The sequence below is a fragment of the Notothenia rossii genome (assembly GCF_949606895.1).
Source record: "Notothenia rossii genome assembly, chromosome: 6".
NCBI lineage: Eukaryota > Metazoa > Chordata > Actinopteri > Perciformes > Nototheniidae > Notothenia > Notothenia rossii.
Window position 1 is genome coordinate 6,852,109 of NC_136909.1, and position 22,284 is coordinate 6,874,392.

Sequence of the window (22,284 nt, forward strand, 5' to 3'; positions counted from 1 at the left end):
TGAGGCCAGGCTGCGCGTAATGAAATCATTATCTTACATTTACAAGCAATGAACCTAGCGAGCTGATTGGATAGCGGTGTTGTTGAGCATATGGTATACATGTGGGGGCCAGACAATAAGAGAAAGGGGATCATAAAGTAGATTTACTCAAGTATTTTACTACTGTTGAGGTATGTGTACTTTACCTGAGTACTCCACTCAACATTTTAGAAACCAATATTTCCAAGTTTTTTCCACTACATTACCCAATTTTTTTTTACAGATTACGATTATTAGCTAATTCAAAATATAAATCAATTATTAAAATACATTGACATGTATTATAGGTAAATATCTAAAGCAGCATTATATATAATCATTAATTTATTAATTGGATTCTGAAATGGGCCATAACAAGTATATTTGGGCCATAACAAGTATATTTCGTTTTTGTACTTTTAAGTGTATTTGTATGCCTTTTACTTAAAGGGGCCCTCTGTTGTGATTGGTCAACCGCTTAGAGATGTCCCGCCCCTTAGCCTATACCGTACAATGTGTTGGAGCGCTAGCCAATATAACAGCGAGAGTTACGTACTGATGTCACTATGTTTGGGAAGTAAACGTTTCAGGCAGGGAACACATTGTAGCCTTTGCAGACCATTTACATGCACTAAAACCTACAGGAAAAGACAAACCCCAAGAAAACACAATATATCTTTCAGTAAGATCTTTAGAGTTCAGTACTGCTGTTTTTTCGTTAAGAATAAAATCTGTGTACTTCTTCCAACAATGAATGCTAGTCTATTCTCCGATGGCTGGTGTGTTGCCAGGGAGTCCGCGGGGTCTTAAAAAGTATTAAAAGTTGATAAATCAATTAAGGCTATTAAAAAGTATTAAACGGCATTTTCCAAGGTATTACATTTTGTAGCTTGTTTTCAATAAGTATATAAATGGTCCAAAGTGGTTGTATTCTACTGTGTGCCTGAATGTAATCATTGCGTAGGTGTGTAGTGTTATTCTGTGTAGTTTATTTCTGGCATCCCGTTGGATTTGACGTCATCTGAACAGGACATCGCACGCTCACTGCTTGATAGCGCGCAGGTCCGTTTACGCCGGTTGTTAAGCAACATCGTTATGGGGAAATGCAAGTCTGCGTCCAAATGGTTGGAAGATAAGGAGGAAGGACAATCAATACTGTATATAGTCAATGTGAGGTAAAGTGTGTCGCCAAGGTAACCGGTTAGAACTCCAAGTGTCGATGAGGTCTTAAAATGTATGGGAAGGGTCTTAAAAAAGGTCATAAAAGGAATTACATCTGACTTCAGGATACCTGCATATACCCTGGTTGTACAAATGCAGACTTTGTGTACAAATCAGTGCCAGACTTTGAACTGCTGTGCCCTAATGAGTAAAGCATTATTGTTTTGTCACTGACGCTGATAGGTCTCCTACAGATTACACAAGCTAAAGCTCGGTGCTTTATTATTCCCTGAGGACACAGCTCTTGCTTTTGTCTCTGTGCTAATAATATCCATAAAGAATGATCGTTCCAAAGTGTTAAAACGCTCCTTATAAACATAGGTCTGTTTTCGTTGTGTTTATTATTCATCTCGTCCAATTACAATTCTAAAGGGGGAGTGTGTTTAGTTTTTTTTTGCCAGGCGCTGAGGGAATAGAAGATTAAAAGGCAATGAACAAACATCTGTGTCTCTGCTTTGCCACAAATCTGCATCTCATTCCTACCGCTGGCATCCAGATAGACAGCGTCTACAATGCAGGACAGAAAAGTCAAACACCAAGGCGCATAGGGCTAGCGAAGAGAAGGAAGGGTTACCATAGAAACACATACCTCACATGGGTTTATGGGCTGCATCCTATCACATGCTATCAATTACCATAAATCTTGTGGCAGGGAGGGCGGTGGTTAAGGTGCCTCTGCAGTGAATGGCAATGTGTTGATCTCCACACAGAGATGCATCCAGGCTCTTTAAATGGCATCAGTTTTGGCTTGTGACAATAGAAAGATGGAGAGTGCCTCTAACGCGTTTCCTCCCAAGCGGCTGTGTGCAAACAGATATTGAAAATCGGGAAGAGAAAGAGCGAGCTGCCTGCCTTCCCCGTATATCCACTGATGAACGATTGCACAATCAAAACTTATTGGAAAGCATAATGCGCCGCGCGGCTATACATGTATGCCTGATCATCTTTGACTGGGTGTCATCATGCTTATTCCACTCAGCCGCCATACAGCTGTCTGCACATAAAAAGCCGGCCGTGAGAATTGTGTCAGAGCGCTGCGGTACATCAGTGCAATTTCCACAAATGGCATCTTTTTCCCCTGCTCTCGACCTCTGGAGCAGAGCGACGCGCTGAGAGCATTATCAGATGTGTTGGAGCACCTCCATCAGCACGACCCCGGTGGGCGGTGCAGATATCGAGTGACCTTTTGCTGCACGGCTCCCTGATATTAACGCAATCTCCCCGCCTTATTACCATGGGAACATTTCACAGAGTATTAGACTTAATAAATGACTTTTTTCCATCTCTTTTTCCGCCATCTTCCTCCTGCTCCCCTCGTCTTCCTTTGCTCCTGAGCCGATAACCCGACCTCCCCGGGGGCCCAGCCTCCATAATCGCGTCGGTTCACGGCCCTCTTATTCCAGCAGAATTGTTTAATTGGTATGTGTTCTACATAACTGTTGGAGTATTAGACTCACAAATGAAGGTTAGAACCTCAGTGCTTGTAATCGACTGAAAGAAATTGATTTGTGCTCAGCTGCCCTTCTGGGACGAGACGTTATGGTTCTCTGAAGAAATGAATTTTTTATAATTGTGTGTTCTCCACCCCACCCCCCCACCCCCCTCTCTCATCCCCTCTCCTCTCCTCTCCCTCTTTTTCTCATTTCCTCCTTGCTAACTGCTTTGTTGACATTCATCAGAAGGCAAGACGCAAGGTGTCTGGTCTTCCATGTTGCAGAGTGCTTTGCATAAGTTACTTTACTTTAGCAGTGGATATCTATGTGTCTTTTTGCCTCCACAAAGGAATCTAATTATAGCTTCCGTAGTCTGTCAATGGAAATCTGATTGGATTATTGTGTGATCATGTAAAAGACGTGAAGCGGCTTCCTATTAACCAAACCTGACCGACGAGCATAAATTGGCTTATGATTGATTTTTTGGGATTTAAGGCTGAATGTGAGTGATTTAGAGGCACGGCTTTGTAGAGTTCCTTTCCGTCGTACAGTAACCTACAATTAAAAGGCGTAACGTTCTTTATTCCTCAATTATACAGAACTAGTGTTTTTTTGCAGGTTATAAGCTTGTAAACAGCTCCATAATTGTATGTCATCAGCATGGAGACGTATACAGGGTTAGGAAACAACAATGTATATGTGGTGGAAGCAGGTTTAGAACGTCCTCTTTAATAAAGCTTATTCTTAAGGCTGGCTCTGGCTAACGTTGAACCAACGCGTACTGTAGACCTGCTGCTATAGGCTTGGACTGTCGGGGGTCTTCTTTATCTGTATGTGGTCACGTACTCTCTGTGAATGCTACTAACTCAGCATCACCCCCACAGTGTGTTGTGTCTTTCACAGCGCAAGTTGTGCTCCTGTCTGACACCCAGGTTATTATTTTTTGGCGACACATGGAAGATTGTTGACATCCATTTTTCATAAGATACGTTTACAATATGATTTCATCTTTTGGGACTGTCAATAATCATTTTGAACACGCACACAACATATATGTTACGTCTGTCCGCTGTCAGGGTTTGAGTTTTTGTGTGTCTAGTTGTGGGGTTATTTTGCTGTTCTGTCCTCCCTGTCGTTAGTGTCCCTGGTGTGTCTAGTTGTCTGATTGTGTTCACCTGTTGCCCTTGTGTTTCTCCTGCCCTGCCCGGCTGTCTCTCGTCTCGTGATTACCCCTCCCTGTATTTAGTCTCTTCCTGTGTTCAGTGTTGGTTCATTTTTTGTCGTTCATGTCTCCCTCCATGTTGGTCACAGTCCCTTTTCGTTTTGGATGCTACCTCGTGCCTTGTACCTTTTCTTGGATTCGTGTTTTTTCAGCTTTTTGTGATTAAAGCTCGCCTTCCTCATTCTTTTTTTTTTTTTTTACTTTTTTTTTTTTTTATTGATTTTTTCACAAGGTACAATTACACACAACAAATATTACCTTTCAGAGAGAGCAGTGCCTGTACGAAGACGATCTACATAGTTATCCAATGTTGCTTGGTTTTTTATGACTCATTTGTTATGTACCTTAACCATTTTTCCCAGCCCTTAAGAAATGTGTCTTCCATTACTTTCAACTTGTATGTGATTTTCTCCATTATTAGGATATCACCAATAATATGAACCCATTGTCTGTAGCTTGGTGTTTCTGCCTTTAGCCAGTTTGTAGTGATAGCCTTCTTTCCAGCAGCTAGGAGGATCTTGATCAGGTATTGATCTCCGACATGTACAGATCCTTCCATATGTCCCAGGTATAATACCAAACAGGTTCGAGGGATTCTATATCCTAATACCTTGCACAGAACAGAGTGTACACAGTCCCAGAAAGGTTGAATCTTACTGCAGCTCCAAAACACATGTGTATGGTGAGGTTCCTGATGTTTACAAAGTCTCCAGCATGATTGTTGAGTGTTTGTTTGTTTACTAGTGATTTTGGGTGTTGTTTGTTTGTTTGTTTACTAGTGATTTCGGGTGTTGTTTGTTTGTTTACTAGTGATTTTGGGTGTACCCCTCCTCATTCTGCATTTGGGTCCTACTTTTCCCCATCCCGTGACATCCGCGAGGTTTCTCTGGTATTATTTTCCTGTGTGCTGCGAGGGTCCTATGGACTATGGGTGTTGTATTCTTTACACATCGAAAAGCCCCCTAAAACAATGGTATAATGTGTGATATTGGGTCACATAAATAAAGTGTGATTGATTGATTGAATAACACAAGCTTAGCATAAGTAATAATTCCACCTGCCATGAGGAAATCAACGCAATTCTCCACAGTTAGTCTTGCAGCACTGTGTTGCTGCCGCTGTCTAATGCCTGACAACTCCCTCTGACTTCGGTGACCGTAGATTATTTATGCTGCTTTCCAGGTGGGCAGGCTCAGATGCGCTCCGTGCAGAGGTTTGCTCTACGCAAAATCACATTTCACGCTTGCACTAATGTCACCCAGTGAGTGGAGTGGAGTCAGGACTGGCAGGTGGTGTTTACAAATGAGAACACCCCGAACTGCAAGCCACCCTGACACCAGATGCTGATTTGATTACAGGGTGGCGTGTTTGAGAGTGTATGAATGTATGGAGCAGGCGAGGTGTTACATTCAAAGTTGATTAAGTGAAACAGATGAGTGTTGCATTCATTAATTTATATTTTGTGGAAATAGAGGTGTTATCTCTTTGCAGAGGAGTGGTTTCAGGCACAGACTGGGTTCACGCTCTGTGGTTATATGTGCAAGGTGAAGCCATGTTTTCTTCTTAAGGCACATCCTTTCATGTGAGGTTGCTCTTTTTCTGTGTTTGAGGTGTGATTGCACATTCGCTGTAGGTGCTATCTGTTTGTTTAGTGATAAGTTGAGCAGAAAATAAGCACGTTCATCGGTGCAGTACTTTGAAGTATCTGTCTGCCCCTCAGTGTCTTACAATATAACAAAGACAGTTTCTCGAGCTGCGGCATCGTGTTTAGAGATGCAGCTCTTTGAAATCTTTGAAGCACTTTAGGAAAACTTTTCAAGAAAGTATTGCCGTTGTCAAAAACAGATTTAAGTGAAGCACATTACTGGCTTGTAACTCTCTCCAAATCTCACAAATCCATGTATTATATGAAGCATTTTTTTGCACAAGAGTATGTTTTTGTCATACAATTTCTACAAAAATATAATCTACATACTGCAAAAGACATGCCTCTTAAAACAGTAGAACATTTGAGTCGATACAGACTTTAAACAAGTGTGATAATCTGCCGCTGCAATGAGATAATGAGACTAGGGTTTCTCTAAATAAATCAATTCATCCTCTTACACAAGCAGCTCTTGCTTATTCCATTCGTCTCAAAACAAGTTCAGTTGTGACTGAGTCTGAGCAAGATCAGGGGCCTCATTTATAAAGCCTTGCGTTGGAATGACGTGGGAAGGTGGGTTACGTAGGACGAAGCAAATAAATACGCACAGTCATTTTCCGATTCATAAAAGCCTGCGTACCGGCGTAGGACTTATGTACGGCACGTCCTGCGCCGGTTTCCGTTTATAAATCACAATCAACTTGAAATGTGGCGCAGCTTTTGCGGGCTTCACGTAACGCGCATATTTGCCTTTAAATAGTCAAAGAAACGCCCCGTATTAATATAAATGTTTGACTGACTTCATGAAGAATATAGCAGGAAATGACGACAGAACAGCTAAAAAAAGACATCTCACAACGAGTCAGATTTTGGTTATTTTGGGGAGGTGGAGATAAATCATATTGTTTGGTGGATGCAGTTTGAACCAGAGTAGGAGCATGGAGGTCGGATCGCCACCAAAATAAATAAATAAGTGGTCCGAAAAAGGTTATTGACTAAATAAATACACATAGCCTTCCTCAGGCAGTGTGTTTGTACCGGGGACATGAGACACCCCCTTGATGAGAAACTGTAAGAAGTGATCGGGGAATCCCTCCGGAGTGTAGTCATGACGACTGGATCTGAATTATTTGTTTGTATTTGGTGGTTTGTGTTCCAGCTGTCGATCAGCAACTCTATATCCATAATCAACCAGTTAAAGGAAATACAACTAATGTGTTGTGTTATATCAGCTGTACAATTTACCACATTTGGTGTTTTAGTTTCCATACCCTGTGTTTTACGAGCGACTTATCAAGAAGGCTATTGGTGAACGGCATAAAACATGATTAAACGTGATGGTATATAAAACCATGCTCGTATCTATCTAACCTATGGAAATGCAAAACGGCGTCAGTTTAAAGTAATTATTTCCTTTTGCTTACCGCATCATTTATGAGAATACATTTCGAGGGGTGATCAATAACATTTCCGTATTTATTTATTTCTCCAATGTGTTTGTGTGCACTGAGGAGTCTCAAGTGCTTGTTAAATCATTTTAAGATTGGCTTAAATTCTTCATATATGATAAATGAGAGGTAACATTTTATTCATGGTATTATTTCCACATATTTCTCTCCATTCTTCCTTCTGCCAACGGTGTCACAGTTTCTCGTCTCTCCCGTTGTTCTGCGTACCGCGTACGGATGTGCGTGGAGGACCGCACATTTTCCCGTCAAGTTTGTTTTTTATTAATCGCAAACATTGCATAGAAACTAGCGTCCGCCATCTTTTGAGCGTACGCACCGTTTATAAATGAGGCCCCTGGAGTTGTTGCAGTTTAGGAACCCCAGCCTTAGCAACCTAGAAGACACACGACTCATAATGACCCTGTGAAGTATAAACTGAAAGGTGACAGGTTTAAACGTATAAAGACTTAGCTCACAGGTGGCATAATTGTTGCAGTTATTTCCAGTATGTGGCGTTAATGAGACTTTGTGATGATTAACACACACAGAGATAGAGTGACAAACCTATGAAATCAAGGCTGTATAGCTTTCTGATTAAAGACGTTTGAAGACGTGTTGAGACAGAACTGCAGTCGATATTCATAAGTGATAAGTGGCTAAATGATGAATGTATAGAATTCATATCAAATGAAATGTCACTTATTCTTTGACAAGTTGTTTCATGCTATTAAAATACGTTTTTTTTCTCCCTCACAACTAAGGATGCTCCAGTCTATACGTTAAGACGCTTCAATATTCCCTTGGTGTAATTGCCAGCAGATTGCAGATTTGGCTTTGGCAGCCTGTAGCGGCAGTACCACTCAAACATAACCTCCTAATCAACTCTGTGCGGTTTAACAGAGCATCCTCACCATTAGTATTCCAGAGCCGGATCCCTCTTAGATCCAGGCTAGGATTATCCAAGCTCTTAACATCTTAGCTAAGCTGGTTAACACCTGTTTTTATTGACATCTGAACACCATCCGCAGCGCCTCATCTTCTGCGGTTTTAAAAGCTCTTCTCTTGCTCTCTTCAGAAGGCGAGTCCCTCGTCTTCATCAAGGCTGCAGCCCACATATATAACTGCCTTTCCCACCACAAGTACTGGTAGCAGGTCAGCAGCTTTAACGTGGAGATTAGGAGTTCATTTACATTCCCACAAACTGCAGCCCTGTTTGTAATATGGCTGCATAGTCAAAAATACTTTTACGCGGCTATAAATCATTTGATAAGAGCGTGGCTTAGTGCTGTTTTCTTGCCAAGTCCGAGTCTAGACATGAGCTACAACGTCAAGAATCCCATACTATACTGTACATTCTAGTAATTTTCCAGGGCAAAAAGAAAACAGGCTCCTTCTGTGTGTTTATTAGGCCTAATGTATCCACTGGGGCCCACGTTTGCCCCAGTGTAACTGATGTAATATTCTATAAAACCCATTTAGGCTGTTGATACAGCCTGGGGGGTTCTGGTGAGCAGAGGCTGGGTAGGCTCGGAGAAATTCTCAGACTCCTTTTCCGAAAAGTCTTGCCGGTGTCAGCGGGGGAATCTTTGAAGAATGTCCCAGGATTTGTCTAAATCATGCAGTATGGATCCTCTTAGGCATTTCTGGCATTAGAGCTGAGCCCTTTCAATGATTCCATTAACCTAAATTCCCAACCAGGCTTCACGACATGGCCATATTAACCCCTCGGATTTCACCAAGCTCTTGATCCCCCGCTATTCCGAAAGACAGGAACGAATGGTATCACACATTTGTCTGGTTTCCTGTCCCAGACGGGGACTTATCTGTAATACGACCCCATGTTTATCTTTGGCCCTAATGTGTCCACATGTTTTCGTGGCTATTTCTGCCTAGCAGTAACAGAAGCGGATAGCCAAAGGCAGCAGTGATGTGAGACAAGGACAGAATCCAAATCCGCTGCTTTCTTACCTTACCGCCATGATCAATAAAAATTCCAGCGCTGGAACGAGTGGAGGAGAGAAAGAAACCGCTGTCTGCCTTCATTAGTACAGAGGGAGGGTGAGCAGGAGAGCGTTTGACAAGCCAGTAACGCCTCATTGTCCCTGATCTCAAGTTTCATACATTTCCACGGCTCTCGTTAAAGGACGTGTCGCTGCTGTCACCAGGCGCTAACTCGTTATCTCCTCAACGCCGTAAAACGCTGTAATTAACATTCAACAACTGTAACCGATCCAGCATTCTAGCTCTCCAGCCACTAATTGCCACACTATTGTGCTTGCTCGTAAGTGGGCCTTGTGTGTGTGCGCACTCGTGTGCTTCATTTTGATTTTAAATGGAGGTGAAAGGCAGTTTTCTGAGCTTTTAGGTTACGTTTTGCTTGCACCAGTCATAAGTATAGGCATCAGTCAAAGACTTCTCTAAATAGTATGTTTCCGAATATTTTACTGACATCTGGACGTTTAAATTATCTCTATACAAGAGATGCTAAATGAAAGCCGTGTCGCCGGATGCTTTTAGTAGACCCCTCATGGGAAACGCAACCTGTATTTTCACCATGGAACAGCGTGTTGGAGTCCCATTTGTCTAAATCTCAATTACTGTAATTACAAATTTCAAGTCAATGCCTGCCTGTTGTGAGGACACCAAGTGTACTATTATTTAAGCAAGAACCATTCTCCTCTCAGCCGTGCATGAGTGCCCCTTTCATATCATATCCTCCATTGCATCGACCTCCATCGGGGAATGCATAGCTGTCACTGTGATATGCACTTCCAACGCACACAATGAGAGCTTACTACTCATTCTCTTTCCAGGTTTCCTGCCGATACCCAGCGGTGTCAACTCCGTTTTAGTAGGAAATGTTTTTGTTTACCCCTCAGCTGCTCCTGTCTGACCTTACCAGAGCAGCAGCCATCACAACAAGGCCTTATGAATAATTAGTCTGGGTCAACTGATACTCTCCTGCTCTGTCATCCACTCCACGGTCGCCGGCCAAAAGCCAATGAACTGTGTGCTATTCTGCTCAATTGAATCAGTTGAGGCAGCTCTTGTTATGTGGAGGTAAATGGCTAGATGTAAGTTGATACAGGGGGGCCTACCCTTGAGGCGGAGTGCAGAACAGGAGAAGGGCCGTCGGATTGGCCGATGTCACCAGGATCTCGTCTGGAGTTCGTCTACGGTGGTCCGTCACAGATATGCAATCACCTGGCGCTTCATCTGTATGCTGCTGGCCCGGCATCTCATTCTCCGGGGGATTAGAGCGAAATGCCAGTGTTAGGTTTCCCAGAGCCAAGGCGGCCCCAGGAGGACAAACAAAACCAAATGGTTGCATAGTGTTTCTCGTCCCGGTTTCATGTTCGGGTCAGAGGAGATGTGGCGCAGGTGTCAGGGGATTCAAGTGTGTATCTAAGCGCTTTATTGTCCGACACATGATGTACAAGTCTATTGTGTCGCGGGTTCGTTCTCTCTTTTGGGCTATAGATGCAGTTGCAGAGCTGGCACCACAAGTTTCCACAACAGCTTTAATCATCCCTAAAACGTTGGTGACTTTTAAGGCCATACGATATAACTTGCAAAGTTGTTATTCTCATTAAAGCATCGAGTGACCCCCTCATGCCCTCTGTGGAAGCCTCTTCCTTCAGTCTTATTCCTCATCTCATTTATCAAGTGGTATATGTGCGACTAAACGGATGTGTTTGTTTCACAGGACTCAGCTTCAGTTTGGGTTGTGGCGTAACCCCATATATAGATAACCTTCTCTTGTAGCAACTCACTGCGCCCTTTGTGGTTTTACATACTTGCACAATAGGAACATAGGTTGCGGTTTTTCTCACATTTTCACAACGGCTCTCCACCACCGAAACTGCTGTAGCTGCAGAGTTTGAGTTTTCACTGCCTCTCCTTCTTCCTGTTAGATTTCTATCGGAATTGACGTTGTGTCAAAAAAGATTAAATACTCACCAGAAAGTTGAGATCGAGACAGTGAAACAACTTATGAAATATATCTTGGGCAAGTGGCTTTGTTGTCACTCTCTTTGCTGTCAGGACTTTGGAAGACTTGGTTATGTTTCACCAGATAATGATCATTATTAGTCGCTTGCCTTGCAGTGAAAGCTCCATGCATCCTCAAACCCGGGTCACTCTACTTCGGTTGTTTTACAGTGTCCTCAGTGTGGATGTCAGCTGATGTGTGATGAAGACACAAAGACATGCTTTTAACTGAAGTGCTAAATTGTGTGCTTAAATTATTAACATGCTTATCTTGCGTCTAATTGGACATGCCGCATGCCGAAGACTTTGTGTAGTCTTCACACTTTGATTGGACTTAGATATGGACGGAAAGGATCTGTGACTGTGGTGAATTTTAAAGATAGGAAAAAATTCTCATTCGCGTGCAGAAATGTGCTTTTATGAACACCATGAACAAAGGAGAATGTATTCTCCTCAGGGGTTTGCAGAGGAGAAGATGGAGAGCAGAAATAAAGGAAAGTGTCATCATATGGCTTTTTTTTGTGAGATTGGTAAAGATAAATTCAATTTTAATTTGGGCTAATGCGAGGAACACTATCGGCCATTGACCAAGGGTGTCTTATGACTGACTTGATGTAGCTCGCTCAACAGTCTTGTGCTTTTACTCTGCTGTTACAGTTCAGACAGCAAGCCAAGAGCAGACACAGGGTAATTTTAAAAGTTCCTGCTCTCGCTGTTTAGTTCATGAACTTCAGCGCCCCACCTTCTTCCTTCCCTTCAGCTCCTGGCAGCACGACTCTCTCCGTCTCCCAGAGAGCGTCAAGCCAGTCTCCTGCTTCTGTTTACAGGCTATTCAATCACTCTAAGTACTAGTGGCAGACTGATTTTCTTGGAAACACATTTGTCACAATCCCCCCCTGGCTCCTTACATGTAAAGTATTTATCATAGGAAAATGCAGAAATATCTGACTCGCCTATTTTACTAGCCTTGTGTCAGAGCTGGGCATGGTAAAAGATTGTAATATATGCGCGGCCGTTAATGTTGAACATAAAAATATCCCAGAATGATGTGAGATTTACACTCTGTCATGGGGAAGTGGTTACTTTTATAACACCATCGCGCCGCCGGAGATAACATCTCACAGCTTACAAGTAGTCTTCCGGTAAAAATGGGTCATTCGTTGTTATTTGTTTTCTACTTGTCAGTGACACACACAGAAAACAGTTGTTTACTTTAAGCTACAAACCAGATGAAAAAAGATGGCTGCTGTGGCAATTAGTTGTTTTACAGTAGCCTGCTTAGCATATGTAGCTGCTGGAAACACTGTGTGGCCTCCCCTTCCTGTCACATAGTGTGTGTGTGTGTGTGTGTGTGTGTGTGTGTGTGTGTGTGTGTGTGTGTGTGTGTGTGTGTGTGTGTGTGTGTGTGTGTGTGTGTGTGTGTGTGTGTGTGTGTGTGTGTGTGTGTGTGTGTGTGTGTGTGTGTGTGTGTGTGTGTGTGTGTGTGACCTCAAACCTGGCTCATGCTAAAAGCTGGTTTACTGCCAGTTTTTCTGCAAGGCTATGACAAAAATGAGCTGAGCCGTGTGGTGGCTTGTAGTACCTCATATAGCATTAGCAGGGCGCACTTAAGATTGATGATGGTGGTCTAGCATGAGGTCTTGTTCACAATGTCACAGGTCGCATTCATAAACTGACATACATGCAGCCATGTTGACACCAGAGTGTGTGCATGCCCCATGCTATGTTGGTTATTGTAAGGGGATACGTAGGACTGTAAATGTACATCTACAGGAACATGGATATTGAGCTACCAGCCTTGACTGTGATTTGAGTCATGTGTTGAAATCAATTGTAATATTATAGTTGTATTGTAATTATACTCGTATTTATCATTTAAAAATCTACTTTGATGCATCTCTATAATTGCTAGTGTGATAGTGACTCTGGCCGTTTCTCAATCTCGAGGATGCTGGCTTGGTAGTCGCGTACTTCCAAGTCACTTCCTTCAGAAACGAAGCCAGTATGCTTCCAAGCCACGGCTTCGGAAAACGAAGAAGAATGGAACAGTCTAAAAAGTGTGCCACTCTCTAACGGTTTCAACATAAACTGTACCGAAAATAAATACCTCACGATGTCTATCTAATTATGAACTTGCTTTACTTTCATGGAACACATTTTTGGTGATAACAAATGTAACAAAGTAACATATTTACCAACACATGTTCTACGCCACTAGTTAAATGTGTGGTGCGTCGGTTCAGCCATTCTCCGCAAGGGTTTTTGAAATTGGTCCGTGCGCAAAGCATTGTGGGGATTTTAAAGACGCGAAGTCTACCCGTGTGCAGCCTCGAAATTTCCCCCAAACCAAGGACGCGGCCTCTGTGGAATTCCAAGTATGCTGGACATTGGAACGGTCCTGCTGCGCCACTTAATGACGCAGCATCCTTGAAATATTGGCTTGGAAGCCAGTATCCTCGAGATTGAGAAACGGCCTATGTCATGTTTAAAGTGTGAGTTGGTTTGTTTACCTGCCAAGAGACTACAAGGATGTATGTCCTTTGTATGCATAATAATACAGTACATGTCACCATTGTTCCTCAAGAGCTAGAAAGTCAGGCGCTGAACTCTTAGAGGTCTCTCAAAAGGTCAACTTGTGATACGGTCCCAGGACTGATGGTCTTTAATCATATCTGCTCATCTCTATCAGGCCTTGCTCTTTGTCTGCCTCCCTCTGACCCGGCTATTTACTCAGAACAACCCATACCTCTGTGATGAAGAGCGTTCGTTCATCAGCCATGTTTAAACTGCAGAGAGAATTAACTCGGCTAAAGACTTAATGCTCATGCACAGTCACCCCGTGCTCTTGTTTGCCGTTTCCAGGCCGCACATCGACACGCAGCGATGTGCGGCCTCCCCCCTCCTGCTTGTTCTCGGTCTCTCCGGGCTCCCCATTCCTCCTCCTCCTTTCGCGTCCTCATTTCGCCTGAATTAATTGAGTTCTCATTTTTGTGTGAAAGCTCACAGGAGGGCTGTGTGAGGAGGGAGAGAACAGTGATAGAAAGAGAGAAAGAGACGGAGTGAGATCAGTGGCAGGAGCCTGAGGGGGCATCGCTCTCCCAGAGGAAGGCACTGGTTTCCTGGGGAACGTCGAGGCCGCTCTGTAGTGGCTTACATCTTTATCCTCTCAACAGTCAGCACGTCAGGGAAGACGCAGGCTGGTGGTCAGGGTCAGGCAGATGGTGGAACATACCACCTCATTTAAGCTATTTGTGTCTTCAGGAGTAATGTCATGATCCTAGTTTTTAGTTTGTCTTTTTGAAAGGTGTTCTCCATGGATGTCTAAAGAGAACTGGATACAGCGTCTGAGACAGGGCGAAGTTAAGTCCTAGGAAAGTTGCTCAGAGTAGCATGAAGCCAAAATGATCTTGCAAAAGTACCCGAATCTGGGCACTTACGCTTACTCTAAGCACCGCCTCCAATCCACAGTGTCACAGTCGCTCTCGGCTCAGTCGAATTAATGCAGAGGTAAAATAACTCTAGGTTCAGTTATTAGCACATTTAACAACTTTTAGACCCTAATGATTTAAATAAGGGCTATGAAAACATACTGGGAAGTTCACTTATCCCCAAAGAAATGTCAATGGGGGAAAAGTATGTTTGGGTCCAATGACGTCACGGACAGACACGGTAGTTGTAGTACCACCGTTTGGCCACTATGACAATTTACTCCAACATCAGGCACACTTCATGGGGGTTTGTTTTCTCTCCCTGCTTCATTTCTGTTTTTACTTCCTGTCAGTCGAATGAATGCAGAGGTCAAATAACTCTAGGTTCAGTTATTAGCAAATTTAACACCTTTTAAACCCTAATGATTTAAATAAGGGCTATGAAAACATACTGGGAAGTTGACTTATCCCCAAAGAAATGTCTGCTGATTTGCCCAATGGAAGTCAATGGGGAAAAAGTATGTTTGGGTCCAATGACGTCACGGACAGACACGGTAGTTGTAGTACCACCTTTTGGCCACTATGAAAATTTACTCCAACATCAGGCACACTTCATGGGGGTTTGTTTTCTCTCCCTGCTTCATTTCTGTTTTTACTTCCTGTCAGTCGAATGAATGCAGAGGTCAAATAACTCTAGGTTCAGTTATTAGCACATTTAACACCTTTTAGACCCTAATGATTTAAATAAGGGCTATGAAAACATACTGGGAAGTTGACTTATCCCCCAAAAAATATCTGCTGATTTGCCCAATGGAAGTCAATGGGGGAAAAGTATGTTTGGGTCCAATGACGTCACGGACAGACACGGTAGTTGTAGTACCACCCTTTGGCCGCTATGACAATTTACTTCAACGTCTGGTGCATTTCATGGGGGTTGGTTTTCTCTCACTGTGTCATGTCTGTTTTTACTTCCTGTCCATGTGTGTTTTCACACTTGTTTTGATAAACTGTTCTAGCCTTGTTAGTTTCACCTGTTTCCCATTAGCCCTGTTACTACTTGACCTCCCTTTATCCCCTCATTAGCTCTGCTTGTATTTCTGTCCTGGTTTTAGTTTTTGTCTGATTATTTTTGCCTTGTCCTGTCTGGATTACCTGAAACTGTCACATAGTGGAGCAGGTTTGACCCAAATGCAGGACATAGGAAGACTAATATTACAGACATGACACAGATAAACTAAGAAAAAAGGATCATGACAGTTAAAGAGTGGAAACACTGAAAATGTGTTTTCAAACATGAAAGCAGTGGTGAATTATGTCACAAAAGACAAGTAGGTCACTTACAGATAAACACTCATTTAACTTAAGTGAAAGTAGATTTTGGAAAGTACCCTGCTTAGATACAGAGCTTTCATTGTGTAGCATGAGGTGTGACATGTGATGCTTTCACAAACCAAATGCTAACAAAAGTTTTAAATATGTGACCCGAGGACAAAGCAGTGTTATTATTGCTATGGAAACTTAGACAGTGTGAGTGAGCCCACATACCTTGGCCTGAACCCTTTCAATTATGAACCATTACAACTTCTCCCATTGCAATATTTATGCCCGGTCATATCACCCCTTCAGATGTCTTAGGTTGCTGTAAGTTGAGATAAACACTTGCTGAGTTGTAACAGCCAATCGTCCGCCTCTATTCCTCAATGTCACTGCCTTAGCACTCAATAATTCAAAGCTTGGCGGTAATGAGCTCCCCGTAGGCCCCGTCCCCCAGGAGCCTCCCCACTGTGCCTCCACTGTAATGTAGTTATATCTCATGTCAGCTTTCAAATCAATTACATTTCTATCTGATGGCTATGTAATTGCGCCTGATTGAGTTTTTGGCACGCCAGCCAAGTGTGCAGTTCCCAAACTGGAGCCAGTCAAAACAGGAAGCTGCATCAAATGAAACTGTATTTCATCCTGATTGAGGCCGCTTGCATGATAAGCACAACTGTAATTATGATAATAATAACAATAGCATTGTGTGTTTTCTCAGCTTTGTTGTTCTTTCCTCCCTTGTTCTCCAGATGATATGTTTGCACCCCAAGGACAACATACATCATTTGCTTTATTCAAGATAGAAAGGGCTGATTTCATTGTTTGTAGCAGGTGCAATTTAGTAGATTCATTGGAAACCTTAATGCTTTTGTGTATTTTAAGTGTCTGGAATTTCAGTTATATCTAGTGAAGCACACTTTGTTACTGCAGGACTTTGATGTCACATACATATACCAGCAGAAGTCATTCTGCTATTTGGCGTGATGCATACAAATAACTACAGCTCAGTTAGCTAGTTAAGCTAACCTCTTACCTATAGCTCCAAACTGACATTTACAGTCAGGGCAGCTTTGATACATGTCTCAGATCTTTCAGAGTTGTATTTAGACTACATCGGCTGGATTGATAGAGAGGTATACGGCCAGACAGATGAATGTATGGATGTCAGGTTGGAAGAGTGAATGGATAGCCGAATGCTCACACGACTGGATGGACGGATGGAAATACGGATGGATAGATGGATCAACAGAACGCATGCCTGGATGGACATAAGGAATACTCTAATAGAGAGGTATTGAGATAGATGAGGGGGAGGATGCTGTGGTTAGGTGCATCAGCAACTAAATAGTGATGAATTGTGGCTGCTGTCAGCAGCACTAAGTATAACAGACATTGTAAAGCAGCCTGGCTCATCCATAATCAACAGACACAGATTGTCTTCATGCCAAAAGAGAACTTCTTTGGAAATAAAGCACTGAAGGCGTTTTCCAATCTGCCTTTCTATCCTCACTTCATCATCCCTTTTCTTTTTATATCCCCTCACTCTTGGTGTTCTTGCCCTTTAAATCTCTTCTCTTGTACTATATTCTCCTCATTCCTCTTCTTAAGGTATTGCCTCTCTCTCTCTCTCTCTCTCTCTCTCTCTCTCTCTCTCTCTGACACTGTCTTTGTGTTAACAGCCTTCAATTTTTCTGCTGGAGAGCCACTGGGTGCACATCTACAATCTCGCCTTTCATTTCATGGCTTCTGGAAATGGATGTTTTACTGCCTTCATTAAGGCATGCAGCAGTCAGCACCGTGTTTTCCCTCTGAAGTTTAGCTCCATGAACCTCGCCATTAGAGGACATTATGGCCCCAGATTTCAGGGCACAGTGGAACACTGTATAATTTGATTAGTGTTATTAATCAAGTGGAATACCGCTTCTTTCACCCCCATCTCCCTCCACCCCCCCTCTTCCTTTTTTTGCATTTTCAATCCTGCTTTCAAAGCTTTCAGACATTCTCTTCCTTCTCCCCTTATCCGTGCACCTCTCTATTGCCTGGCGTTTACAACACAAACGTAGTGAAAGTGACTTTCCTTTTAAAAACAATGATTTACCACTTGTTTTTTTCACCCGTTTCTCAACCCGCCCCCCTTTCCCAACACAAGCCCCCCTCTCCTGGCCCCGGACATAAATCAATTGAGATGAAAGTTCCATAATTGTGCTTGCTGGGAGGGATTTGAGCAAAATTGCGCTATGAATTTTTTAAAGGGAATTTTTACTAGCTGTTCAGCGAGACTTGGGAGGCGAAGGAAGGTGAGGCCATAAGGATTTATGGGCCTGGATTCTTCATTACTGAAGTAATTTTCCTGCAAATGATAGTGCAGGACCCTGGAGGGGGGAGCACTGCCCGCCTGGGAGAGTACAACCTGCTTAATCTCTCGTGGAGAGAGAGCAGCTCACAGCACTAATATCATCTGAAAGGGACTGAGACTCCATTTGTTCACATCTAAACTGCAGCAAGTGTATTCGGGATAATTGATTGCCCGATTCGTTCCAGGAGTTTCCATACGAGTTGATTTCATTACGAAGGATAGTGTTGTTAGAAACCACTTTGTTCCGGGGTCGCTTTTATAATGCAATGTTTTTACTATATATGAACATTTTGTGTGACATTTTAAGTGTTCTATGATTTGTTGAGTTGTAATGGTTGCTGCTGTAAATGTGCAATGCAGTTTACGTGGTGTGTTATTAGGTAAAGGTGGAGGGGAGGAAGAACAAAGAGAACACAAATGATTACCTAATACTTTTGTTTTTCTGTTTCCATCATCCAATTTGTCTGTTTTTTCTGGTGCTGCTTTACTAAGCTATTGTTTTTCAGCAAGGGTCTCCATCTTTCCTCCACCTTTTAGTCTTTCCTCCCTTCTCATTTGAACCTTCCTCGGTCCAATATGGCTGACATCCTGTCTCCATCTCTTTAGGTGCAGCCAGCAGCAGTGGCCCTCCTCAAGGTTAGTGCGTCCACGATGCCAGGTCTCATTCTTTATCCTGCCTGCCGTCCATTCAATTTTACAGCTCAGTAGCTTGAGAAGCAGAAGGGGCAAATCTGCAGCAAGAAGGAGAAAGAGGGAGAGGGGGGGAGGAGGAGGAGGAAGGGAGAAAGAAATTACGGCGCACCCTGTCGCAGATTGAAGTGGATCTCTTTCCAGGCACACTAACAACTCAAGACAATTAGTCACTTCTCACTAGGCCAGACGTGAGACTCACTTGAGGGCCAAAAAAAGGAAGGAAGTAGAAGAGTCACTAGCATTTCTAAGCACTGCAGTTTCAGGAAATACTCAGTGGAGAAACTTAAGGGATAAAATGGCTCTGCTGGAACGGCTCCTTGGAGTCTTTTGTGCAACACTCAGATAGCAATAGGAGTAAATGCAACAGGAAGCTAATGCACCCACCTATTGTTATTATCAATTCCAGGTTCATATCAGTATGTAGTGTCTCTTCTGTCTCCATGCTTTAATGTTCAAAAGATTTTTCTCCTATACTGCCAACCTCCGTTCACCCTCTGTCTGAAACCAGAGCCCAGTCTGCTCTGATTGGTTAGCTGGAAGGCTCTGTTGTGATTGGTCCACCGTTTAGAGATGTCCCGCCCTTTAGCCTATCACGTACAATGTGTTGGAGCGCTAGCCAATAGAAGCGTGAGTGTTACATAGTGATGTCACTAAAGTAAACAAAGGAGTACAATGGAGGCGTTTCAGGTGGTGGGGGGGGGGACACAAGGATGTTAACCTTTGCAGACCCTTTACATGCACAAAAACCTATAGAACACACTACTCATAATAGGGGACCTTTAAGATCTTTGATAAATACTACACATTACAAAAAACTATTAATTTTGCTTATTTTTCATTAGTGTTGCCAGATTCTCTTTTTATTATAGCGCATGGTGGAAAGGAGCAGGGAGAAGAACATCTTATTTGACCTGCCCCTTCTTAAAAAATTAAATAAAAGCAATATTCTTTTAGTGCTTACAAATACAGAAACATAAAACCAGAACACGTTTTAATAGTAAGATCACATGTAAAATGTAAAATGCACTAAAAGTCTAATGTCTGCGTGATCTACACAATAGTTTGCATTTTTTTGACATTCTTCAAGATAAACAAAGACAGCAATGTCAGAAGTCTGTTACGTTCCACTTAAAGGCAGTTTGCAGCCATTGAGGAGGCCCGGAGCTTCAGCCACCACATGCTCCTGAACAAAAGTGCAGCATGACTAAGGTGGGTGGTGCGTGGAGGATGAGGGAGTGGAAAGAGAGAAAGTTGGTCCTGGGCCCTCTGTGGAGACGCAGCGTGACCAATTGAGGTGAAGGGGATGAATGAGGCCATTCACTGGCTCTAATGAAAGAGTTCCTGCTGGGCGCTGAATGAGGGTGGGCCCATCTGCAGCACATAGGCGTGCACAAACCAGTGACCTCGAAAATTACCCAGGAAGCACTTTGGGACAGTCACCCCAGTAACAGGCCGGGGTTTGCATGGTAACCAGGCGCTTCAATCAGTGCCTGGTTTCTTAAACAGAGCAACGTTTTCTCTGTGTTGAAAGAAGTCCGTGTGAAATCAACTTCTTGGGACCCCCCCCGCCCCCCCAGGTCTGTTTTTAAAGGGCCGGGAAGCGTCCCATCTTTGAGAGGTGTGGGGATGCTGCCCTCAGGACGTTTCCCCCTCAGGACACAAAGACCTGGCTGTCTGAGCTACATATGTACATGCCGCTATATGCACTGCTGTATGTAGGTTAATTAGGTTTGAGGCATTTATAGCGACAGGTTTAGGAGACTGTGAAATAGATCCAATTACAAAGGGTCCAGATAAGGAGTGATCCGTTCAAAACCCCCGGGGACTGGACATTAAGTTTACAAGCATCCTAAAGGCTCCGGTTCATTGATTTTATCTGTGTTATTTGGTTTAATATATTCAGTCTTGATGAGCCAGAGGCATGCAGGTCATTGAAGTTCCCATTCCCCGTCTCAGTTTCCCTCACGGAACTTTTGACAGCGTGAAATGACAATCCGCCCCTGCACGCATCCCCCACGTCAAAAAGTAATGAGATTGTGCTGCTGGAAATATCACTACAAAGCATCAGGCCTGCTCTCGGGTCTGACTGCACCTTCAAACAGCGCTGCCTGCCAGCTCGCCTGCCTGCTGAAAAAGGAAACGAACAAAAACAATCAGAATCAGAGGCAGAGAAACGGCAAGGGAAGCTCCCCACGCTGAGACAAACGAACACGCCGGGGCCTTTCATCCTGAGAGTGATTAGCCATCCGAAACGTTTTGAAACCCAGCTTTGAGTGCGTTCCTCAAACGAGAGAGTTCCATTGAGGAGTGGTGCTGAGATGTTTCTCGCTGGGAAGCGCCAGTGATCTAGTCTCTAATTGTGGCGCGGCTGACAAGGTTGGTGTGGCTGGGAGCTTTTTAAGCGGGGCTTTTTGCTTCGCTCTTGTTCCCTTCCTGTCAGATCCAGCACCAAAGCCACCAGGGAACAAAAAAAGACCCCCTCAGATTCTGTTCTAACATCCATCTGCCTGGTGCTTTGTGCATAAAAAACAGGCCTCATTTAACAAACTAACAGGTCTTAATGCTGGCCTAAGGTGACCAAAACTGTGCTGTTTGGTTGCAGATGTTATCTAACATAGTTTGGTTATTTTATATTTCACTGATTGAAGATTCAAAGGAGATGTGAGATGTTCCCCTTCTTCTGCTGTACACCAGGAACAAAGTCACGTTCAAGGGCTTTGAGCCGTGTTCAGTAGAGCTGGTAGCTAGCTTTTTCCAGAATTTGGCACGCAGCGTCTTCCGTTCAAAAGCCAGGTTTGAAGAACTCGAAGAGCGGGGGTTTGAAGAATCAAAGAATCAGCGACAGTGGGAGAAACAAGGGAGAAGGGGGCGGAGTGGAGAAGAGAGGGAAGGAGTGAAACCCCAGCTCATAAAATCAGTATTATAACAACATTAATTGATGCTGCTAAGTGCCATATGCGGCGCCATATGGAAACGCTGCCCCAGAGGCCTGCTATAATAGACAGCCCGCAGCGGTGCACACAACTTGGCACATTTACAAACAAGGGACGTCCCATTAATATCAGCCAAGGCAGGAAACAGTGGGAGAGGGAGGGAGAGGTGTTGTTTGTTGGAGGGGGTGAGAAAACAGAGAGGGAAACAACTTTACCTCATGTTTTGTTTATGTTTTTCCAGAATCAGAATAGAAACAGGTTTATCACCAGGTTGACACGTACGAGGAATTTGACTTGGTGTTGTGGTGCATACATAAAAGTAAAATTAAAAACGCAAACTATTTTAAGAACACTATAATAACATTAAATAAATATAATAAAATAAAATATAGCAATAGCACATTGAAATAGAATGGAATGAAATATGTGCAGTAATACAAAGATACAGATTTACATATTTAAAGTCTCCTGTACTCCCACAGCCCCTTAATTACAGTAATACATGGCCCCTCCCTCCTGGGTTGATCAGACCGCCCTCTGTCCGCCCAACTGTCACTCCCACCACAGATGCCCAGTGGTC

At 43.3% G+C, this 22,284-nt stretch overlaps 1 protein-coding gene across 11 annotated transcripts in view; it reads left to right on the forward strand.

Annotated features, from left to right (window-relative positions):
* Positions 1-22,284, forward strand: part of fbrsl1 (fibrosin-like 1) — a 349,667-nt gene that overhangs the window by 219,361 nt on the left and 108,022 nt on the right. For 9 of the 11 annotated variants that reach the window (XM_079690032.1, XM_079690031.1, XM_079690041.1 and 6 more), the window contains one exon: positions 18,685-18,714. The exons of the other annotated variants lie outside the window; for them this stretch is intronic. In XM_079690032.1, the coding sequence (XP_079546158.1) occupies positions 18,685-18,714 (30 nt within the window). The remainder of the gene's footprint in view (positions 1-18,684; positions 18,715-22,284) is intronic. 11 annotated transcript variants of the gene reach the window in all.